General features: G+C 36.9%; 2 protein-coding genes across 2 annotated transcripts in view; both read right to left on the reverse strand.

The window, feature by feature from the left end:
- Positions 1–5,120, reverse strand: part of LOC148822997 (regulating synaptic membrane exocytosis protein 2-like) — a 43,456-nt gene extending 38,336 nt beyond the window's left edge. Inside the window, exon 1 of the mRNA XM_088928598.1 lies at positions 5,016–5,120. Coding sequence (XP_088784724.1) covers positions 5,016–5,068 — 53 coding nt within the window. The 5' untranslated portion in view covers positions 5,069–5,120. The remainder of the gene's footprint in view (positions 1–5,015) is intronic.
- Positions 5,121–6,886: 1,766 nt separating this feature from the next.
- The window catches only part of LOC148822998 (regulating synaptic membrane exocytosis protein 2-like), a 55,975-nt gene continuing 38,396 nt past the window's right edge, over positions 6,887–24,465 (reverse strand). The window contains exons 7-14 of the mRNA XM_088928599.1: positions 24,195–24,241; positions 22,979–23,091; positions 16,318–16,448; positions 15,651–15,822; positions 13,872–14,025; positions 12,848–12,871; positions 9,525–9,593; positions 6,887–7,047 (exon numbers count right to left, since the gene is read on the reverse strand). Coding sequence (XP_088784725.1) covers positions 6,887–7,047; positions 9,525–9,593; positions 12,848–12,871; positions 13,872–14,025; positions 15,651–15,822; positions 16,318–16,448; positions 22,979–23,091; positions 24,195–24,241 — 871 coding nt within the window. The remainder of the gene's footprint in view (positions 7,048–9,524; positions 9,594–12,847; positions 12,872–13,871; positions 14,026–15,650; positions 15,823–16,317; positions 16,449–22,978; positions 23,092–24,194; positions 24,242–24,465) is intronic.

Consider the following 24,465-nt stretch of genomic DNA (forward strand, 5'->3'; position numbering starts at 1 on the left):
TAATAAACATTTTTATAGCCTATCTTTCTCAAAAAGAGTAGGGGTGTAACTGGCCAAAATTTCCCATTGGCCTTACCAATCATGGCCTCCTAATAATCCCCATCTATAAATTGGCTTCATTACTCTGCTCTCCTCCCCACTGATAGCTGATGTGTGGTGAGCGTTCTGGCGCACTATGGCTGCGTCGCATCGTCCAGGTGGGGCTGCACACTGGTGGTGGTGGAGGGGAGTCCCCATTACCTGTAAAGTGCTTTGTGTGGAGTGTCCAGAAAAGCGCTATATACTGTAAGTGTAAGCAATTATTATTATTATTATTATTATTATCATCTTTACTGATTGCTTATTGATCAGAATCTTAAAAAATTAGATTGTAACAATTTAAGGTAGGCGATAGATGATACACAAGCAGTGAATTTGAACTGGTGTCATTGTACTGTACACATCCACTGAGCTAACTTGAATTGTTTTGGACTACAAATATACAAAACTAGCCAGATGTAATTGTTAGCTTAAAATGTTAAAAGTTCAACAGAAATTTTTTCTAGAAAGAAGGGAAACCATGAAAGGAAAACTGTTAAAAGAATGGAACAATACAAAGTCTAAGCAGTGTATACAGTATTTATCATCCCTGGGAAAATGACTGATGACAGTGTCACTTTTTCAAATTGAAATTGTTTCCATGTGTTTAAATCCTTCCAGTTCTACTGATTTGTGCAAGGTACTACCATGGCATTTGAGTCAGGCTTTGGTTTTGTTCTGTTTTTTTCAGAAGGTACCACATTTCTTAAATTCCATAAACAAGTATCCAGAAGATCAGGATTTTGTCTTTTAAAAATAATGTAATGAATTATTACATTTTAATTTAAAAGGCGATAACACATTTACTGGAGGCGATAATAAACTATGATGATAAAGATTGCTGAGTGCTTTTTTTCTAAAGCAGATTGGCAAGCTACTGTAGCTTGAACTTGTCCTGATTTGTGGGATAATGTGGGACACAGAAAAAGAAAATTAAAAGAAAAACAAGGAAAAGGAACTCTTAGCATGAATACCTCTCAAGATCATTGTATGCGCCCTCAGAATAAGTACGGGACATCTTATGGGAACGCAGTAACCTGACTGCATCTTCACGATAGAGGGGGTACATGGCATGGTTGTTGCTGCCAAAAGATTTTACAGTTGGTCAAAAGACAGACAAAACATTGGAAAAAATGGGGAAGGAAAATATTGAACGGCTTGAGCTTTTGTTTACTGTCTTAAGGAACAAACTGACAAAATAATGAAAGGCAATCCACAACAAGCTATCACATAAATACGTTATGCTAACTACTATATTCACCAGGCTACCATGGCACCCAGAGTAAGTGTATAGCATGTATAAACTCTTTATACTGTATACACTACATAAAATGCAAACAAAGAAGGGGAACTTCTTTCTGCTGGTCTACATTTCATGGTACGAATTACATGAGTTACTATGTTACATTCATATACCATTTTAGCTTAAGCCACACTAGCAGAAGAAGTGGTAATATGGTGCATTTGTGTGCATTCAAAGGAAAAGGTTGATAGGGATTTGCTTTTCTTTGAATTTCTAAGCATAAGTAAATTTAAAGCACAGCCACCCTTAATCTCTGATGCCGTCAAGAAGGTTTAATCCCTGCTTTTGTTAGTTTTAATATTATTATTTAGTGACACATGTACATCTCATTCCATTGGAAAACAGCATTATGCACTGTATGACTTCATGCACAACTCTCAGTTCTTGTGGCACTGTTGTAAAAGCAAACCAATTGGGCCCAGTTGGGCTTCTAAGCACGGATAACAGGAGAGTAAGTGTATTAACAGGTATTCATACATAAATTATTGAAGAGTGTGAAACTCAATTATTGTATAACTGATCTCACTGTACATTTTCAGTGTACATTAAGGGCCGGTAGATTATGGTTCATGATCAATCACTTTCATTCTCTTCCAATTCTTTGCACTGCAAGATGAAATAAATATATTTGTAATATGAATGTAATAATTTACTTCTCATTAAAAAAAATCAAACATACTTTATCTTAGCCACAATATGCATAAAAATATTAAGTACATTTTGGGGTTATAGAATCGATTGATGTTATAGAAAAAGCCTCCCAAAGTATATTTAGGCATGGTATTGATCTAGTCTTTCCCAGCAAGAACAGTGTGTTAAACCTTGAAAACAGAAATGATATTGATGAAACGGCTAGCTTATGAATAATGGGCAATGTAGAGATGTGAGGCTGATCAATTATATGATAGAATATGACAGACTTTGGGAGAGCTTAGCTGAGGGGAGCACAAATGCACAGCAGCTACCACTCCACAGAGCTTACCTGTTGTAGTGAAAGCAACATCAGACACGTGACTTACAGTATAGTAGACGGTTCAGTATATATTTATCATTTCTAGGAAAATATATACTTCCTCACCACACCACACACATTGTGCTGTCAATGGCAATGACACAAATTTGGGAGCTGAGGGTGAATTTGATTGGAAGTGAGCACACATAGTAATACTAGGGAAGTCATTTACAGTATAACAGATATTAACCCTGTGACTTCTTATTCCTTTTTTTATCATAAACATGTTGGCTGAACTGTATGCTAATTTTTATAGATTACTTTTTTTGCATTTTTCGGAATGCAACATACTGTAAAACATCACAATACGGTATATACAGTAAGATATATACCCTATTTGTGTGTATTTGCAGTATACAAAAGCTGTAGAGTGCCAGTGCCACTATATCAACACGCACTGTCATCATTCAAGCAATACCTCAGACAGTTTAAACGAGTTGGACACTCATGCACCTGTACACCAAATCAGACTCAGGTAACAGTATACCTGGGTTCCTTGTGATGATGTTCAATAGGTTGACTGTGTCTGGACCGAGGTAGAGTGAGAAACTGGCTGCATTCATGTCAAAAAAACAAAACAGAAAAACGGATGAATGGAGTTGAATGAAGAAAGGTTAAAGTCATAGGCACTACAGAAGAGAAGAAGAAGAATATGTGAATATGTGGTTCTGGAAAAGTAGTATGAGTTGTACCAGATGATTAAATGTTCTGAAAACGCCAAAGCCCACAATGTTCTTTTGTACATCTGTCACTGAGCAAGTCTGACAAACATGGGTAAAAGCCTATAATTACGACTCGTCTCAGCAGATCGGTCAGTGCCCATCTGTTTTTGTTAAAACATATTCATACACAAAAACAAGTATAGTACACCTTTGGCCACAGAATTAATGCTGTGGACATATTGTCCCTCTCTCACATGGCAGAAATACCAGAGCAGGGATTCTTAACAGGCTGCAGTGATGCTTGTGTGTCCCCAGAACTGACTTAGGTGATTCCCGGCATCCTGAAAAGTCACAAAATATTTAACCTACTGTGTAAAATCAACATTCTCACTTAACCCTGAAGTACTGCCTTCAGCACTGCAGGAAAATGTTTGTTTTTCTATCAACTTTTCCATCTACAGTACGTATTATGGTAAAAGAGGTTCCCCTGCCAGGGTTCATATACCTTTTTATGACACAATATATATTCATAATACTTGATATTGTATTTGACAGAATACGCTCAGGATGTTTTGTGTTTCTACCAATAAAAACCAATGGATATTGAGAATGTTCATTTTACAGCATACTGTATAAGCTAAAACTTTGCATATTAGTAAGACAGTTAGAAGTGTTTACATCTGCTTAGGTGAACACTTCCTTTTGGTTTTTCTGTTCCTAAGACAACACTATGGACATGCAGTATTCAGAAAAAACGTAAAATGCTGTTCTATTTTTCAAAGTTTCAACATAGTCCATTTTAATTGCTTGTTTGAAAGAAAAACAGTCCATTGGAACCTGGAAAACAGTTTACTGAGTATTGTCACATACAATTTAGAGAAGTGCATTCTTTACTTACAACTCTGATTACAGCTCTGCTTCTGGAATATGAAATCAAGTTAATTGGAATGAATAAAGTATGAAAATATATGCCAAGCGACTCTGGGCATGCACTTTTGATTACAGATCTATACATAGTTATGTAACACACTACAATCCAGATGCTTGTTATTGCTGGTAACAGATATGTTGCCCAAAAGGAAGTTGGTGACGTCAACTTCATGAAGACAGGGAGGATAGCAGAGGTGGTGAGTTATTCCGGTTTCAGAGATAAAATGACCACAGTTAAAAGACACACAGAAAAGCAGCCATAAAAAAATCCTGCAAACCTGTAAGAATATTGTAAGGGAAGATGTAAAACATTAATGATCTGTGTACAGTATATTACTCCTTTGAATTCTCAGAGGTGTGGTTTCTTTCACGGGCGTGCCTAAAAACTTTGGGATCAGGGCATTCACCAGTCAGCTGTTTAAGGAGAAGATATTTACAGTACTAAGAAACACTATTGTCAGGCTTTTAAAAAATCAAGTTTTGGTGTGTTGTGTATTCAAAGCTTATCAGTTCTCCTTTTTAAACCAAACCATCACTCACAAAAGATTTAATTCAAATAGTTCAGATGACGAGCACACCAAAGTGAAAAAACACAATTGATGAACCAACACTAGCCAACATAATACTAGTTTGAAAAACCTCCTAATTCACCTCCACTCTATATTTATATCTATATCTTTATATCTATATCTACTGTATATCTATAGTGATATCTATCACACAGATTATATTCAATTCACGTGAGATCAACTGTAACAGATGATCACGGCACTGGAAAAACATACAGGAGAAATTGACATTAGCCTTGCTAATTTTCCTACCCTTAAACATGATTGCTGGCAGAAAACAATATGACAGAGTGCAACCCATTCCATGGCAAAAGTTGTCATTTATAACACCCATGAATACAATAGTAATAGTCCATTGCAGTGTAGAGGGAAAATCAACTGTTCCTTAATGAGACAATTGGCTCTGGACACTGGATACTCTGCAAAAACCTAGAAGAGAAAGTGCTTAGGGCAGTGACTACCTGTCTGGGGAGTAGTGGTCTTCTGCCATTCGATGCCTGTCCATTCGACTCATCGTATTGTACTGTGTTGGGGAGGACCTGCTACCGCGCGAAGGCTGATCCAAGCTGCGGCTGCAGAACAGAAAAGCATTAGCTCTACCACGCAACTATTCATGATAAGAGAGGCAGTCCGGAAGTCAAGGGGGGGGGGGGGGGGGGGGAGGGTAGAGATTACAGAAATTAATCTGCAAACATGGGATATCCAAGTGTTTCAAATCCACTGTTTCAGAAAGCTGCACCTTCTAACCAGAATTTAAAATTTCATGCTCTAAGGATAACATTCTTTGCTCATTTTCTGAAGCATTTCTCAGTTCAAAAAATATTAAGAGAAGTGAGAGAAAAATGGTCTGTTGTTCGTATTGATTTTCAGAAAAAAAGAACCACTGGAAATATAAACTACCGATCCTTCTGAGTCCTAAATGCTAAAAATGTACCTATAGAGAGCAATGAAAGACTAATATATGGCTTTATTTGATATTGTTATTATACAGTAAATATACTGTAATTTAAATAGACCTACACTATATACAGTACTCTATACGTATTCAAAGGGGGAGAGATTGAAAGATTTAACTAAGTAATGAAAAAATATATATCTTTAAATGCTGGTACTCAATGGACCAGCTGTCATTCAAGAAGCCACCGTGACACGACCATAAAAGAAGCATTCAGACGAAAAAATATTAGAGAAGATTGAATTCTATTGTGACCGTGCAAAAAAAAGTTTCCTGAAGAGTCTGAATTTCAGGCTGCATGCAAATGCACACAGTGTGTTGACACAAGTGCTTCTGGGAAGTTTTCCTGATCTCTGCCACAGATGATGGCTTGATCTCCAATGCCTGCTAAGATTCTTTATAATTTGACAGGGGATACCTAAAAGTTGTTGAGCATTACAGGCTTAACAACTGTCACACTTTGGTAGATAGTATGGCACAATTCATGGGATACTGGGATTCGACTGTACATTTATATAACTGAATGCAATTTAATGCAGTATAGGAATCACTAAATATGTTTTGGAACAGGACTATGAATTTCTATAGTGTAGGAAAAAACAAAAAGTGCTGAGGTTCCCTTTCTAGAATGTTAATGACAACAGTACAACTTAATTAATTGTGTCATAAAGATCAGCAGCTAGTTTGTCCATACCATGTTACTGATGCTACTTATTGTCGTGTCTTTGGAATCAAAAGTCATTAGAAACAGCAGTACTTGCTGTACATTCCCAGGCTCAGAGGATACACAACCCCACTCCCTGGGCAGTAGTGAACTCTGCTACATCATAAGGCACTGCGTAGGTTTCAAGGAGGTGATATCACCTTTAGTAACAGGCGCCGTGTTAGTGAGCCCTTTTATAGTCTCTACCTCTGATTTCCATTTTTGCCTTTGCAATAATCTGAGCAATTGATAGTCACCAGACTGTGAAAGCCGAGTCACAGCATTGATGAGATGGGTGCTCATCTACCCTGCAGTGGCTTACAGACTCAGAGCAGATACAGTGCAACTCCTTAGACATCAGTGAATTCCACTACAACAAAAGCCCAAGATTTCTGTTATAGGCTCCGTGTGTCTGCTGAAGTTCCAACTTTTATTCATAATCAATGATACGTGCATTTCGAACTACCTGCAAATTTCATGTTAGAAAAACAAAAACACAAGTAGCATAGGGTACAGTTCATGCTTCATGTGCTTGCCTACAGAATGGCCTTTCCTATGAGTGGGAGCCAGTGAGATCTCCCAGTTGTGTTATGCTGCAAACCACTGGGTGATGATGTACAGCTGTAATGCCTCCTACAAGAGAAAAACTCCCAGCACAAAAAAGTAGCCTTCAATTACCTCTGGGGTGGGGGGACGCTGGGTGACCGAGACCGCGTCCTGCCCATGCTGTCACCCCGGTGAGGTGACCCTGATCTGGAACAGTGGTTGGATGACATCACTTGTTCTGGAACTGATAGTGTGGAGCTTTGGAGATCCCTGCCGTTATGTCTGTATTCTGTGGAAAACATCGCAAGCAGAATGCCATGAGTGGGAGGGACTATGACCTCCCCTCTCCCCATTGTGTAGGGAATTATTAAAACAGAGAGCAAAAGAGGATTTTACCATTGAAGTGCTTTGGCAACACTGTACTGGCAAGCTCTCTACCAGTATTTAGAAAAGACCCAGGGTGTATGTTTGACATATTTCCTCAGAACAGAAGTACTGTATAAGAAATACACGACAATAAGACCAAACAGGGAAAACAGATTGCTTTGATCTTCAAAAGCTGGAGGCGTATTCTGATTTTAATTACTGAAAATATAAATATGATTGTTCAAATAAGTTCTGCAAGCTGAAGAGGAATGATCAGTGATTTGTTAAAGAAAGAAATACACAGTTCGAACTGTTTGAACTATAAAAGAAATAAATGAGATAAATAAATGGTAAATCAGGGAGAGTCCCAGACTGAAGAGTAAAGAACAGAATAGTGAAGAAGGATTGTAACAAAGATAAGATGTTAGGCATGGTGTACTAGTAATATTCTTCTGTGCACTCCCATGTACTAAATATTTTCCAACACAGGACGTCAAACGCAACTGTAAAAATGAAGAGGCTCGGTTCGGAGGCTCGAGTCTTAAACAAAATGTCAGAATACAGAAATTGCTTCAATGGAGGAAGGGGAAATCTTGGAAAACTTGATTGGATTATGGAACTGAAAAAACAAATATCCTTTGGACTGCATTTACAGTAGATACACACGGACCTTTTTAAAATAAAAAAAACAATATTGTGTTTCATAATGTAATGCGATACTATGAATCGTTTTTAAACAGAAGCTCAGAAAGAGGCTACATTTCTAATTTCACCCACTTCCACTCTCTATATATCTACAGTATATGCTATATATAGATACAATATGTATCATCTGCTGTTCCCTCCCTTTTCCACTTCTTTCTCCCTACTTGTTCTCATCTTCACCCTTGAGGCATCTCCCTGGTTCATTACTCCTGAGGGGGTACCTTGTCCTCAGGGGGAGGATGCCATTCACTCAGCCAGGAAAGTTCTGCTGAATAAACATTGTCTCCATGTCGCAGTTTACTGAACTGCTGAATAACAGTGTGCAGTCCAATGAACTTGAGAAGTTAATTAGCTTAAAAATCAGGAGTGGCTAACAGGCATAAGGTCAATGTACAGTATGTTTTAATTTATATTCAACAGAGTGTGGATTAGGTTGAAATGCATGAATATTAAGACATCTTTTTGTTCCTTGTACAATAATTTATCAGACAAATATGATGTATTATATTCAGTTACTGTATTATGCAATTAAAAGTGACAAAAACACATTAAAAATAATTTTCTGAAATCAAATACAGTATAGCTCAGTTTCTTTAAATAACCCAGCCTATTATCTTGGTGTTAAAAGAAAAAGAAAGCAAGAGTTTAGCCACATACTGTACAAGTTATACTGTACATGTATATACTGTATAGTAACACCTTTCTACCCTTTTCCTTATCATAACAAAATCTAATTATCCATGGAAAATCTATTATACTTGGAAAGTTTTGCTGTGATGAGATTGGTCACCTGTGCTATGTAAGCTGTCTATTTTATTTTATAGTTGTTGGTACAAATAGACAATGATGTATCTATCTTACAATTACAGTACATTGGTGTCATTATATGCATAATCAGTATCTATTTATTGTAAAGCCTAACTATCTGAGGGCTGCCAGATTGTAAAATATACCAGTCAGTCAAGATTCTAAGTTACAGTAATGAATAATACTAGTCATATGCACAACCATACAGTATGTTAGACAGAAAACACTCATACTGTATATGGTACATTTGCAATTATAACTGTTATGTTATTACATTATTGTCATTCAAAATTACAGTACTGTACATCCATCCCTCCATTTTCTAAACCTTGTCATCCAAAAAAAAGAACCTCAGGGAAGCTAGAGCCCAAGCTGGCAAGCAACAGGTGCAAGGGGGATACATCCTGGACGGGACACCAGTTGGTCACAGGACACACACAGACACACCAGGGCGAGTCTTCCCAGAAGCCAGTTAACCTACCAGTACGTCTTCGGACTGTGGGAGAAAACTGGAGTACCCAGAGGAAACCCACGCGAACAGGGAGAGAACATATAAACTCCACGTAGACAGCACCCCAGGCACTGAACCCAGTGCTGCAGCACTGCAAGGCAGCAAAGCCAACAGCTATGCCACCGTGCTGCCCCCATTGAAATCACTTTAACAAATATTATTTATAAAAAGAAATTCTACAATAGGAACAGTAGGGGTTTTGTCATTTGAACAGGGATTCCTTAACTGAAGTAAATGTACAGTATGTATAAACTGCAGATGCAGGTATGACATACATCAGCACCGTTGTGATTTTGCTAATAATAAATATAAGATTTTAGCATCTTCGAAATTATTTTTTATGCTACATTTTTCTGATACTACCCGTATAACTTTACCTGATATAACTCCAATTCCGTCATCACAGTCATAATCTGATATTTCACTGTCACTAATCCTCTGGGATCCTGAGACAGAATGGAGAGAAGAAAAAAGGGTTGTTTAGTGTCATCTAAGCAGGATGGAGGACTGAATTTAGCTGTTTTTTTTTCTCTTTAGTGAAGCGCCATTACAGATCTATGAGTGTGATCTCTTGTGAGGTCAGTAAAGGTAAATTAATTCTACGTGGGCTACCATTTTACAGCAAATTAAAAAATACATATACTGTATGCAGCCAAAACAAAAAAAAAACACAGTGGGACACTCCACTCTGTACAGACTGTTAGCAATTACACACTTTTTGGAACAACAGGGAGGGTTCATGAAGCAGGTAAGATATAAATGTAACATCAGCAACATATAGTAAAATCAAGAAGGCAAAAATGCCTGTTCTGGCTACAAGATGGCTGATTTTCAAAGAGGAGTGCTTTTTATTTTTTAATATCACTTATGATATTACTAATCATAAGTGATATTATAAAACGGGATTTGAAAAGGGCATGAGTCATCCTAGCAAAAAACTTTAAAATGTATTTCTTCATGGATATCTTAATTTTTAGCTTTAAGTGTAGCAGTCCTAAATTTGAGAAAAATCAGGAAACATCATAAAATAATAACTATTTAAACCATTTCAGTAAACACTTCTAAATGATGTTACTTTAGTTAGAAAGTTAATGTAAATGAAGGTGAATTCAACTGAAGGTTTCTTTTTCTAAGAATGGATAAAATGGAGTGTCAACACCAAATATAAGTAAGACTGCTCCAGATATAATTTAAAATGTCCACAGAGACATTTTTTATTAGTATTTCAGTTAGATGCTCATTATTGAATGTTTTTTTCTGAAAGGTGTATCTTATCTTACTCTAAAATTATTAGCACGTTGCTTACTTTTTAAGATTACTTACTTTTCTTTTTAAGAACATAAACCAACAAATGTAAACCAAGAAAATGTAAACAAAATGTCAAATGTGAAAACAGTTTTTGGGTAAATCTTCTTTATATAGCCCCTAAGTTAAAAATGTAAGAGCATGTATTAGTATCAGAAAAGAGGACAAGACTACATCTAATTAAGACACTGTTATTAAGCACTACCTACAGAGCCCTTTCTATCTTGCATGAGTGCTTTATGCTGCTGTTTCTACAAGTCTGTCATAAATCTGATTCCAATAAAACCATAACTTAGTATTTTATACTGCTATCGATCACAATAAAATCTGAACAATTCTAATTCTGCATGCCTCTGTTAAAACTTCAGCCACCACCCTGAGCAAGACTTTAAATGACTGCTAAACATTGTTTCAAAATCTTAATATAGCTCAAACACTCTCATAAATATTGCTGCATAACCCCTTTTCAGTACATTCATACTTTGATACTTTTATGCATGCATTTGGAAAGGTACAGTACATCAATCATTTAATTTCTCTCTCAAGTCAGAGACAGCAAAACAATCCTCTACTACATCTTACATCCCTCCTACAACATTGCTGCTGTTTATGACTACTTTTTTGGTTCATTAACCATAGCTATACCACACATGTCGGAGATCTGTCTCAGGAAACGAAATACAGAAATAGATTTTTTGTCCTAGATGCAACCCTCACTTACAAAAATAGAAAATGACAAAACATGGGGATTTATAAAGACATAGGAAATAATGCCCTAGCAAAAGATGACAAGCAATCCATTACAGAATGATAGACTTTGATAATAAATATACAAATAGTAGGGGTCAGTTATACCCACATTATTTACACTTTATTATTTATCTGTTATTAAAATTTCTAATATTTCTACATAAAATAAACTCTATTGTACAGTACACGAGGTATATTAAGTGCTGTTTTGGTACTGAATTTTCAGATTTAAACGATCAGGCAGATATCATGGTATACTGTACATCTCGAATGGTCATGGGAGGTTCCTGAACTTACTGTATGGCAGAGCTCTTGGTCAGATTGAAATCAAATGATGTTTCCAGGCAGCACAAATCCTTTTAATTCTACTTTAATGTGTCTTTCAAGTACTGTACTGATCAAGCCACAGTAGTCTTTAATTGTTAAAAGGCAATATTACGAGCCTTATCTTCAAGTTTTATAAAACAATGAAAATATTTGGCCAGGACACTGGGGTAAAACACTTACTCTTTTCGAGAAACATGACCACTGAGAGTTCGGTTTTACGTCCAAAGAATGGCACCTTTTTTACAGTATAGTATCCCCATCACTATTCTGGGGCAATGGGTCCCACACAAACTGCAGGGCAAACACCCCTATTGGTCCCACTAACACCATGCATAAAGAGCAAGCAGTACAGCAAGTTCCTGCTGTAGATGAATAGCATAGGGTATATGTAATGCTTCACTACTTGCTCTTTATGCATGCAACAGACTTTCCTTACCAAGAACAAATATTATGGAGCAGTGTGATTCAGGCTATCTGAAGAGTTGAAGAAATGAATCTAGCATCAAATTAAATCTCTTTTGCTATTATTGCACAGTTAAATATAGAAAAATACAGTGATTTTTCAGGGCCGCAGGGTAAATGTGATGAAATGTGAACAGTACCAATACTTATGGCTGCGTCTTTGGGACAAACTATGTCAAAGGCTTGGCTAGGGCGAGTTCTGAAATTCTTCGTAGGATTTAAGTATTAGAGTTAATTATTCCAGGACATCTTGGAGATTACCAGGAATACAACCTGATACTTTACCATTCTAAAATGGGACACAATGCTGTGCACTGATGTATTTAGCACACAGAGTCCCTGTGCTGGAGCAGGGTTTTCATTGCTGCCATTGTTGGTCTTTTCCAAATAGTTTGATCATAGTTTAACAAAGACGGACAGTGAGTATGGTTGTAGAACCTTTCTGGGCTCTTTGATATGTTCCAGAGCCACGTCAGAAAGTCATCATAAAATAGCGCAGAAAACTTCAAAGTTTAATATTTTTATCTATCATCCTTAAAACACACAGCAAAACAAATGTTCTAGATGTTCACTTGAAATTAAAAAAAAAGAAATGAAAGTAGAATTATTATAATTCTGAAAGCCACCCAGAAGCTATTAAGGTCTCAGACACTGACAATAACAAAGTGTCAGTGTAAAACTAGTTTGTCCTCTGAATGCAACAGAGGGGGAAGCAGAGAAGCATTTGAGGGTAAGAGGGTAAGATGGGTTAGCTAATGGGGGAAACCACACTTTTTAAGAGCTCAGCATTGGGACAGAAGCAGGGAGGAAACTCAGTCAGTCTTTCAAGTCATTTCAGGCATGCATATTGTTTTACCTGAATTGTAATACGGGCCTTTATCTGGAAAAGTATCAGGATGAAGTGAAGAAAAAACAAACAAAAAAAAAACAGACAAAAACCATAAAGAACATGGGCATTCAAGGAACATCAAGTCAGTATCATGGCACAGGTGATACAAATAGTTTTCAATCATTTCATTTGTATCCCTAGTTGTTACAAACGTAACCCCTGGGATGAAAGACAAGCGTGGACTTCACGTATGTTTTCCACCCCCAAAAGCCTGCAGTAGGCTGTGCAGATCGGGCTCATGCTTAGGTGCAACATTGTGTCATTTTCCCCTAAATAAATACTGACATGCAAGGTGTTTCAATTGGTTTTATGTTTCCACTCTTGTGAATGGAATGTGAAGTTATAAAGGTAATGTTCCGAAGAATCACTAAAATGCTCAAATCTTCAAAGAAATTATTAAACTCTGTACAATATGCTTGATGATAATGGCTGTGCAATTTTCTTACCGAAAACCGATACAACCAGCATAACCTTTAAGACTTTTTACTTAACATTTTTCCAAGAAATATGCTGAGGCACTCATGCTTTTCTCATCCTTACTTAGGAAGTTGACATATTTGGTTCACTTATTTTTCATCTTCAAGTTGTCCTGGGGGAACCTTTTAAAACTATTCAGCAAAAATGTCAGTATTAAACTTTAAGTATATTAAAACACTATTCCTCAAGTGCAAATTGCTGTGAAATATTCATTTGTAACTACTTCTGAAAATATATATTTTTTTTACAATTTCTGTGGAACTTCACCCCTTACAACTCGTATAGCAGGTCTCCTTTCAGAGGTCATTTGAATTTACCTTCTTAACTTCAAATTGTCATGCACAGATACAATCATGTGCCAAAGCCATTGGACATTCTTATGTGCAGGTTCTTATAAACCTCTAAAACCACATCACAAAGTACACACATTTTGTGTGTATACTGCAGATGAACAAAAGGCATGCAAAAGGCAAGCTGCTTAATTTCACTTATAGAAAACCCAAACGTAACCTACTCTGCAATCTCCGAGTCGGGCTCTCACTGTGTAGCTTTCTCCGTGGCAGGTATGGCGAAGGGAGAGGAAGTGGCAGAGAGGAGACATCATGTGTCTGGAGTTTGTACCAGTGAGGCTCGTCATCCAGGAGCGCAGTCTCTAGTTCTATTAGGATCTACAAAACAATCATGACAATCATGGGCCATACTGCTATTCGTATTGCATTCCTTGAACTAGTGTCCACAATAATGGGTCGAAATGATGAAAGTGAGTAGGACACCATACTGTACATACAATGCATCTATCACATCTTCTATTGAGTGTGTCCACCCAAACCATTGGGCAGAGGATGGGCAGATTTACCTAAACCCAAATGACCTCTCCATTAGATATCTATTAATCATTGTCTAATGAATCTGAACCTTGGTTAATTAATAATGATCTACTATAATCACAGGGGCAATAAGAAGATTAAGAAGATTTAATTTAAACGTGTCTGTATAGTAAGGAAAACTATGCTTGTAATAAAATGTTGTTATACTTATTAAGGGTGAGAAAACATAACCTCATTTAACAATTCCAAAACTCATTAAGTGTTTTTTGACTGCATAGGAATGCAATTATCATGCTGGTCTACCACCTACTGTAGGGCTGCAGGAATATTGTCATAGAGTACTTTACAACACACTTTTGAAAATGATTTTTATTTTGGGAATGCGTCATTTAAAAAAAATAGCTGAAAAATAATTTGTGATTGTTTGCACTGTACTACCACCCACAACTATATAAGCAATTAGTCAGAAGAGATACTTGATACACAAAGGGAAATAATAAGATACAGTATATAGTATGGATGGTTTTAAAACCCAGTGACTCAATTTCAGCATACTGTATTACTACAAGCTACAAATAATGTACTATGTGGAGCGTTTTTCGTTTTTGACTGTGTTGGAATAACATATTGAAATGTTTTGTGGAGCAGTACATTCTTTAAAAGTTCAACACTGGAGCTTGGAATGTGGGAAAGATGGAATGCTCAGTTTTCTACTGGACACCTGCCAAGCGGAACAAGGCACTCAGCCAATGAATGTCCATACGCAAGCTAATGAACATATTGAAACAACTGTCTCCATCTCACCTTTACCACTTCTGGGCTTGTGAGAGAAGTTTAAGTTAATTCCAATGAACTGTGAAGAGCTACGCAATGTGCTCCAGCTGGAGCAATGGAAATTGCTCCTTAGTAGTCAATAGCATCAATATTTGCAGATGTGGATCAATGTTACAGGTTCTTTTGCAGAGGAAATTTTTACACTGAATGGGTATACTGTACACATGCAATGAGAAAGATTAAATACGTGGAACTTTTTTTCTTGAAATCATAACACACTTTGAACTATTCTCACAGCAAAACCTGATTTTTTTTCTCTCAGTTTCTTAGGTTTCTCAGGTGTTATCCAGCCCTTGAAATGTTTTAATTTCTGTTAACACTTTTTTACAAACCCTTTCATCTGCTGATCTCACACCTACTTTTCGATCTCTGTCCTACATTTTTCTTTTTCTCACCCCCCTGTTCTTGCCTGCTGGCCTCCCGAAGGACACAAAGACTGTCAAAGAGGTCCCTGTTTAGTCCAAACTCTACTATAATCCTTTCTCAAGGTGTAAAAACATCAATATGATCCTAGCTTGTTAGCCTGACCTCTATTGCATTCTTTGTCTCCCAGAACATTTTCTGCTCTTGTTTTCCATGTCAAAAATAATAATAATTGAATAATAATCTGGAAATGCTACCAATGTCCATACCTCTCCCAAAAATTCACTTTCTTCTTCTCTTACGCGTGCCTGGTCCCAGAGTGTGATCTCCAACATCCGTTCGCGAAACTCCCGCCGATGCACAGGGGAATACATAAATGTCTGGTTCCACTTGGGCTCTAAGGATTTCTTTACTGTTTTTGTTCTTCTCTTACTTTTGTCACTGGAGGAACAATGATTCAAACTGTTTTTATTTTACCATCATGCTAGAAACCCACGAGTATGCCAGCACTCCAGACCTAGTAGACGGTAGCAAAGTAAGTCAAAGCATTTGAAAAAATAAATCGTTGGCTTCCTCTCACATCTCATCATTTTCAAAATACTGGTGACCAATACAGTCTGGTCTTTACTTTGGCATTTAAATGCTCAACCTCCTCCCAAATAAATACAGCTTTGGAGGTGTAGGATGCTTCTCTACAAGACATATTATGACTTTAAGACAAGCAGCATTTCAAATTAAATAACATAGAAAAGATCAAAATGAGGAATAACATCTTCAATTAAACAGAAATGTAACAGAATAATGAAAAGTTGCATTTATTACACAGAAATTACAGACTACGAAAAATATATGCCAAAACTAAATTAAGAAAACTTCTAAATCATGATACTACATCATGCATGATACAATACTAGCTGTCACTGCTTCTCGTCTTACCTTCTGTCAGGCAAGAAGTAAATTTTAACATAAGGGTTCCTTGGCCTCCCATCTTCCCTTGGAGGCAAGTCTTTTGCTCCCAGAATTGTAACAATTAGCTGATGGCCCACCTTGTCATACCAGACTTTTATCTGTAGAAAAAGACATGAGTTTTATACCATCACTGCGCTGGTCATGAAGGCTCACATGCTCAGCGACGAACCGTTAGAGATTAGCATTCTACAGCAACGTTAAGATAGTTTAAGAGAGTGCAGGGACTTTTCAAATTATGATTCTGCGCAAATTGTTAAAGGTATCTTTTCATTATTTGACATTTTTTTACGTTTTAGACCTAATACCATGCGACATTGCTCTGATTTACATGTAAATTTAGTTTGTCCTATGCATGCATGTACAGTATGTATTTTATGGTAGATGTACAGTATTTGGTTAGTACAGCTTCTGAGAATTAACTTTACTCTGGTGACACCCCAGTGTCTTTGCACAGTGTCTTCAGATCATTTCAGCGAATTGGCCAAATTGTAATAATGATGAAATGAGCTGCAGAAAAAAAGAGATGGCGTGCCTGGTACTTTGGCCTTAACTCGCCTGGCTGAGGACATGACGGCGCTGGGCAAAGCTCAGAGCCGTCACTCCCCCCCCTCCCCCTACCCTCCCCAGTTAGGAGGTATGAGCCAGGGAGAACTGCTGCAATGGTGATGCTGGGACGGAGGGAGACGGGTTCGAGAGGATGCAGGGCAGCATGGTGTTCAGCCACTGAGCTTTTATGCGCGGGGAAGCAGAAGTGCGGTATTAGAATTTGACCTCCACTTGGACTTCTGTTCCATGACACCATCAATTAATGAAACCTGTGGAGATGCCGAGTCCAGAAGAACCGGAGCTCAATCTAGGTGGTTACTGTCTGGTCCCACTAAAGACCTTTTAATGCAAGGTTACTACTCCCAGGTGACATTCACTCCCTGTCTTGAGAATAAGCAACAATTCAAGTCAGGTTGCCGATCTGAAAAAGCAAGTTCCCTCCTGGCAACACCCCTGAATAAGAGATCTGACTGCGGCATTTGGCCATATGTTGTTTTATGGCAGAGCCTGTTAAAAACTCTCTCAGTCCGAAGACTCCAACGTCTCAACAGAATGATTTTCAAAGCTTAAAGCTCCAGTACAAAATTAAAAAAAAACTAAATAAAAATCCTGAATTATTATGCTTGATTAAGAAGCAAAAATAGTAATGAAATACACAAAAAATAAAAAAATAAACAAATATAAGAATTACATTGTTTCAGGAAAAAGTAATGCTTAGGCAAATTTTCACTCAAGAAAACCAAGCTCTGAAAGTCAGAAATGCAGGTGTGCATGGAAAGAAAAGTCAATTTTCTATTAAATAAACACAACCTTTGAAAATATAAAATATTACAACTTAAAGCACTTTGCTTCTCACTCATGCTGTTGCAATTACTGTTATAGACAATTTGCAGTAATCTCAGAGAAGTATGGGCAAAAGCTGTATCACACTTGCCATGTGATGCTGAAGTCTGGTATTTGACTGAGTTCAGAAAGTTTCGTTAATAGATTTCTACCATGTCAAAAAAAACTTCAAAGGTCTTGCCCATACTTGCATAAAATTCACTGGGTAAGTTCAAGTCTAGACACTAAACCAGCATACTGATCACTCTAAACCATCTAATTCTCAAAGCATGCAGCAAAGCAAAACAAAGCATTCGATACATACTAGAACAAACTGGAGACCTTTCACGTTGAGACATTAAGGGGAATACAAACTTCAAACAAATTGTACCATTATCCTTCTATTTAAGCACAGAAAACATTGAATGTAATATGAGAGGATTAAGAGAACTATCAAGTCTTAGAATCAAACATCCGTCTTTAAAAGGATGTGGCATTACAGAAAGAAGGGAACAAGGAAGAGGATCTTGCTCCAAACACATCCCCAAAATGCCTTTGGGGATGATTATCTGCATGCCTTCGGCTTAATAAACCCGTCTCATCCAGCAAGGGGGAATGTTCAGGTGACCATGGCAAACAGTAAGAGCAATATTTCCTGAAAAGGTGGAGTTGGAGCTGGCAAACACTATAGAAGTAATCAAACTCCACACCATCTGAAACCCGAACCTGGACTTGGAACCTGGAAGATGCAGTTGCATCCCAGGCTAAAGCCAGAGAGGCTGAGAATCACATGGGAGCAAGAGCACGAGTGACCACACTGACAGAGGTGAGAGGATTTGCAACCTGGCTTTGCGTATTTTGGGGTTTCCTGTGGTAACCCAGTAAACCACTTGGCCGCCTGGCTCACAGCCACTCACAGGAAAGAGGAGTCAGAGATCTGAAGAAACTAGGCTTGTGTTTAGGTTTGTTTGAATGTGTTCTACACATTCTACACGTACATTGAAAGAGATGTTTTTGCATCACGTGGCTGACTTGGAGGTTTTGCTTCCTATTTAAAAAGCCACCCCACGCAATGTCACATACTGTATGGTGGAGAATGCGGGCAATAGGTCAGGTGGTGTTAGGAGCCATACACACCAAGGCAGCAAGATGTGCCCAGCAGGTGGAAAATCTTCAAGTGGTTTTATGGCATCAATTAATGATGGGACATGGAGACTAGGTGTTTTGGAGATAAATACTAATGAAAATTAAATACATCTTAGGCAGGTCTCAATTTTCCTTTTGGTTATCTATAAACCCACTTTCCTTTCCAATCAGTATTCTATTATTTTCATCAATTCTACATTTGAAACATTCTCATTAAATATATTCAACATTTTCAGTTATTTGTTGGTCTACATTATAACAAAAACCGCCTGTAAACATACTAACAATCCTATCAATCAGTGCCATGCTTTCTATGTACTTTTTTCACTTTTGAAAGAAAGTAAAGAAAGTAAAGAAAGTAAAGTTTCTCATAAAGAAAACAAAAATTAAAAAATTACAGCCAAAATGTAGTAAGATAGAAAATAAGAAATGGGTACCCTGCATTGGTATACGAATGTTCATTTGAAAAAATATACTGCACCGACAAAATATCTTGGGTCAGGTCTTTCAAAAACATGAACAATTCCCACACTGCTCTGTGTAAGTAGTCTTAATGTCCATTTCCGACTATTCATCAACACTAATATGACAGACACAGGAGTACTACTTCAGTCTTCATTCACACAAAGACAGAAAACACAGAGAGAATAAAAAGGATTCTCCAGACACTTCACAAAAGTTGGACACCAACACTTGTTTTCTTATTCAGTACGCTGACTGAGAGGTGGTACAGCAAACCATCTTGACTTAGACTGTACATCCTCTCTGATCAGACGGTACAATTTGTTTATTTGTCCTAATAAACCCATTTCTATATTTTATTGGAAAATGCAATGTTCTTTTGTAACGGGACAGTAAACTTTGCACGCCTTTTCACTGTAACATGAAACATCTTCCTCTGCTCTAAGCAAGGTAAACTGTTTTAAAATCATTAGAGATGATTAAGCACTGCAATCTATCCTTTAAAAGTCTTGCATTATCTTTTTGCACATTCATTTAGAATAATGAATGTATACATTGAATATCTTATTTGCGAATCCTGTTTCTTAGTCCAGATTTTTCTATCAGTGGTTTTCATGGGAGCTAAGAGCTCTCGTCAATATCATTCATTACGAATACTTAATCCATTAAGCCTCTGTAAGTATTGTCCACTGCAAGATAAAATCTAATCTCACACAACTTATAGAGATCAGCTCTTTGCTTTCCAGAAAATAAGTCTATCAATGTGTTACTTGAGGATACCTTGGTAAGCCAGATATAGTCTAATTGATACAAAAAAAATCTCTGAAAGCTGTTTCATGCTACAAGGAAAAACATAAAATTTATTTGCCCCAGAAACTGTACATAATATTAAAACATTTAAAGAGACCTAACCTTCTATGGCCTTTTTGTCAAAAGCACCAAGAAAAGCAAGCGTGCATTACGCTTTGATTTGTTTGACTATTTTCGTCCAATCCTTGATAGATGAGATGTGTTTTGGGAGTACAGAAGGCGATAGCAGATTGTCTCTTTAAACTGTTTCATTTGGGTTGGTTAGTCATGCAGACTGTTCCAGGCTCCTGGCAAGATTACATGAAACGTGTTAAAAATAATTATTAGAATAATAATAGAAAGCACTGCACTTTATAAACAAACGCAAAGGGAAAACAGATTGAAATGCTGCCATTTCCCTGCGATGCATTTTCCAAAACGCAGAAAGAACGGAAAAAAAAAGACCAAAGAGAGAATTCTGTCAGGCAGACAGGAACTGTTACCTGGACCCTAGGGACAAAAGGCGCTGTTCTTCTACTAAGGCTTTGGCTCTGGGTAAGCAAAATTAAACAACAAAGAAAAATGCCATAAAACAAAATCAAAATGACAACACACACTGGAAACACACAAACACAAAAATAGACTATGGAGGAGATTCATTCTAATTGTGCCGTTATCTCATTTGCATTGATTTACATCCAGAAGGAGCTGTGTGCAGATGTCTTGTGGCCTACAATCTAGCCTTCAATACTTTTCAGTTGAATTCCACCAAGACAGATGAATGAGACTCACTGCATAATAAGTTCCCTTTCCTAATAGTATTTTTCAGCATGTGACTTTTTTTCCTTTCTCATTGACATAAAACATTCCTTTTACAGTAGGAAACATCAGTCATATTGTCGGATTCACCTAAAATAAATTCTAAGCCCAGTCATCGAAAGGCCTTAATACCGAGGTATTTCTGTTTCAGATGTGGGCTATAATCGCACTTGATGACTGTGGTTCCCCAAATGGTAAAGTACAACTGGCTAAGACATGCCAGGGTTAAGCAGGCATGTGATGACCAAGGGCACCCTTGTAACACTGAGCTACGTTTTTTCGATTCCAAATTAGAGGGTTATTAAAACAAAAAAATGTAATTTACTGCAGATTTTTTTATTCTTTAAAAACATTTGTGTACAATTACATCAATTACTGTTACTACATACTGTATGACATGCTTTCCTCTTTACATGGGACAAAAGTAATAAGGTGAACTTGGTAAATGAGTATTGTTTCCTAATGATATGACATCAGTTTTCAAGAAGAATTGGAGTCGGATACTTTAAAGATTTATGGCACATCTGTTTCTTATTTTGTTCTGGAGACCCATAAAGTGAACTTTGTGGCTGAAGAAAGGAAAGTTACAGTATCAAAGTTTTATTTGGCAATTTAGTTTAAATCTCCCCCCGAAGAAAGGAAATGACAAATAGAACACTAAAAACTTCAAAGCTCTATACACTACACATACAGTGTATTTTACTAGATATCAAAGTCTTCAAAACATTTACTGACAGGCAAATTAAACACACACAGCTCCCTCCATTAGCAGAAAATTAATCTTGACCACTCATTGATATGCATAGCAGTGTTATTTCTTAAATCCATCTGATGCAAGCAATTAACCCTAATGCTAATGTTCAAATGGAAAAGTGCTTTGCAATTATTGTTACCGTACGAATAACAGTTGTTTAAAAGACTTGTACAACATGATATTACAGATTTTTTTTAGATTTAAGATGAAAAAAACACAGTACTGCAGTGCTCATTCCTGACAGTGACTGAACTCAATCAACATTGAATGTATATTCATTTTTATGTTACACCTACCTCTAACTTCTCTTTGCTCACTGGCATAATGGAACGCGTGTTTGTCATGTATTACAAGCTTTAGTGCAATTCCCCCAGTGTATATTTTACGTTGCACAATGAATTACATGCCACAAAAGGTAACATGATATATTATCCCATGCTGAATTGGGTTTGATCCAGCTGTACAGGCCTTGTAGCATGGATAGATTCCAAAGTTGTATCTCACGCCTGTGTCACTACAGCTCTTCTTAGAAGTGTCTGCAAACCTTTCCACAGTCTTGAAATCAAAGTTTACCTTTCTGATGTTGATATCGGGCACAGAGCACCTCATTATTTCCAAAAACAGTAATTTGTAATGAAAAGCAATTCTTTGTGCAAACATCTTCTTGGGCATGCAAATTCTCATAATTTTCTAATGTTCTGTTTTAATTCATTACTGATTGTTGTATATTATATCACTTCATTGAAATGCACTAAGGATACATGATGTTATTTTGCATTGCCTATTTTGCAAAACTGAGAAAAGATATCAATATTTATATGTAATTTTAAATGTACATTTAAATATGTAAATTCACAACGTATGGGATGTAATGTATTCAAGGAAAATCTACATTTTCAGAAACAACATTTAATTTTTTTTTAAATTAACAGACAACACAAATGTAACACAACACTTTTTAAAGAAAAGCAATCAAACAACTATAAAAGAACAGAAGCTATAGGCAGAAAAAAAGAGTTCCATAAATTGCTTGCAGAGAAAGAACAATGTAAACTAAAGAAAAACTAAAGGGGGTGATACCTCTTATTCATCTGAAACCTCTTATACTGAAAATGTTTGTGCAACTGCAAATTTGCTAAGGACTTAACACCAGATCTCTGGGTCCAACCTCTGTCTTTTTTAGTCTGGTATGGAAGAACGTTTTTGTTCAGACAGAAGACTTAAAAAAACTCCTGTGCTATTTCACAACGAAGAGCAGCAGCACTTGACATAAACATGAATGGTACATACTGAGAGTTGTCCAGGCAAGTACTGGGGTGCATCTCGTAACATGCTAGGACTCATGGGAGATGTGACAGAGATAGAGGGGCGCTCCATCTTCTGGGATTCAAAAGAACTCGAACCTGTAAATAGATGGAAAGGGAACCGCCGTAAACTAAGTTCTCTGTAAGAATGTGTAATGTCTTTTTACTGTTGCTTGTCACATTTAACATGATATCGAGTGAAGTCTGCTATAAGCTGGCAGCATACTGTGTACAGTACATGTTGTACAAAATACTGATACACAGCATAGCAGAAATGTATAAATCTAAAGGACACCAGTCCCTCTTCCTTTAACATGACAAAGCAGACACAACACAACATGTGGTTTTCTGTTGAAGACAGCACAATTAAGAGAGCTCCAAAAATGTAATGTACCACATTATATTACTGCCTATTGCATATTATGTGAGGAGTTTAAAATTATTATTCTTTTTTTATTGCCTGCATGTCCTTGTTTACTGCAGAATATCTCTGCAACCTCCACTATGTTCTACTAATTACAGAAACTATATATTTTAGCAGAAATATACTTTCTGAAAAGCACATGAGCTCTTCAGCACATTTCTCCACATTCCACCTTAACAGATCTTTTCACAGGGTATGTCCTGGTGTGATCAAATAATAAGGAACAAGTTGAGGTTAAGAAGAAGATAGATAGATACTTTATTGATCCCGTGAGGGAAATTGCAGTGAAAAAAGAAGGTTCAACAACAGAAAGGTTGTGTTTTTCCCTTCTTTCTCGTTTTCAGTGTTGAATTAACCAGTGCTTGCTCCTTTGTAGCCTGCAAACTGTCACAGCTCCAACACTCAAACCTCTAACAAATAATAAAATAAACTAGCAAAAACTTGTGACGGAAAACCACACATCACACATTAAATAAGATCTGCATCTGGAAGAAATATTTGTTAAATATTTTAGCAAAATACTTTACTGGAAATACATTTAGTTCTAAACTGAAAATGCTTTTAATTTAAAAAACAAAATGGTGCTAGAAAACACACATTTGGTTTAATATTTCACACTTTAAAAAAAAACATTTAAAAATTAAAACTGGTGTATTGTTTTATGATCCCTGGGGTTTTCCTAGATGTATGTTACAATTTCACATCGTACTCTGAGAAATAAGCTGAAGAATGAAATTGTTTCTTAAAGAATATCATTTATGAGGCTTTTTTTACTCACTTGATTCCAGTTGTGCATGTGTGCTGTCTGGAATACGGGGAATGTCTCTGGAAAGTGAAGAAAAAAAGTCAAAATCAATTTTAAGCTGGTGTACGAATGTTCAGTACTTTAATGACCCTAAGCACTACATTTATCTTTATTCCCCTAGCAGTTTTCACTGTAATACAAAACAGGTCAAATATGTAAATTGACAAAGCAGGGCTTTCAGTTTCTAGGGTGTCACTGTGTTCAAAAGCAATTTATTTCCCATTGCTTCTAGGAGAAGGAACTC

The sequence above is a fragment of the Atractosteus spatula genome, chromosome 12, assembly GCF_055471065.1.
Source record: "Atractosteus spatula isolate fAtrSpa1 chromosome 12, fAtrSpa1.hap1, whole genome shotgun sequence".
In the NCBI taxonomy this organism is placed as follows: Eukaryota; Metazoa; Chordata; class Actinopteri; order Semionotiformes; family Lepisosteidae; genus Atractosteus; species Atractosteus spatula.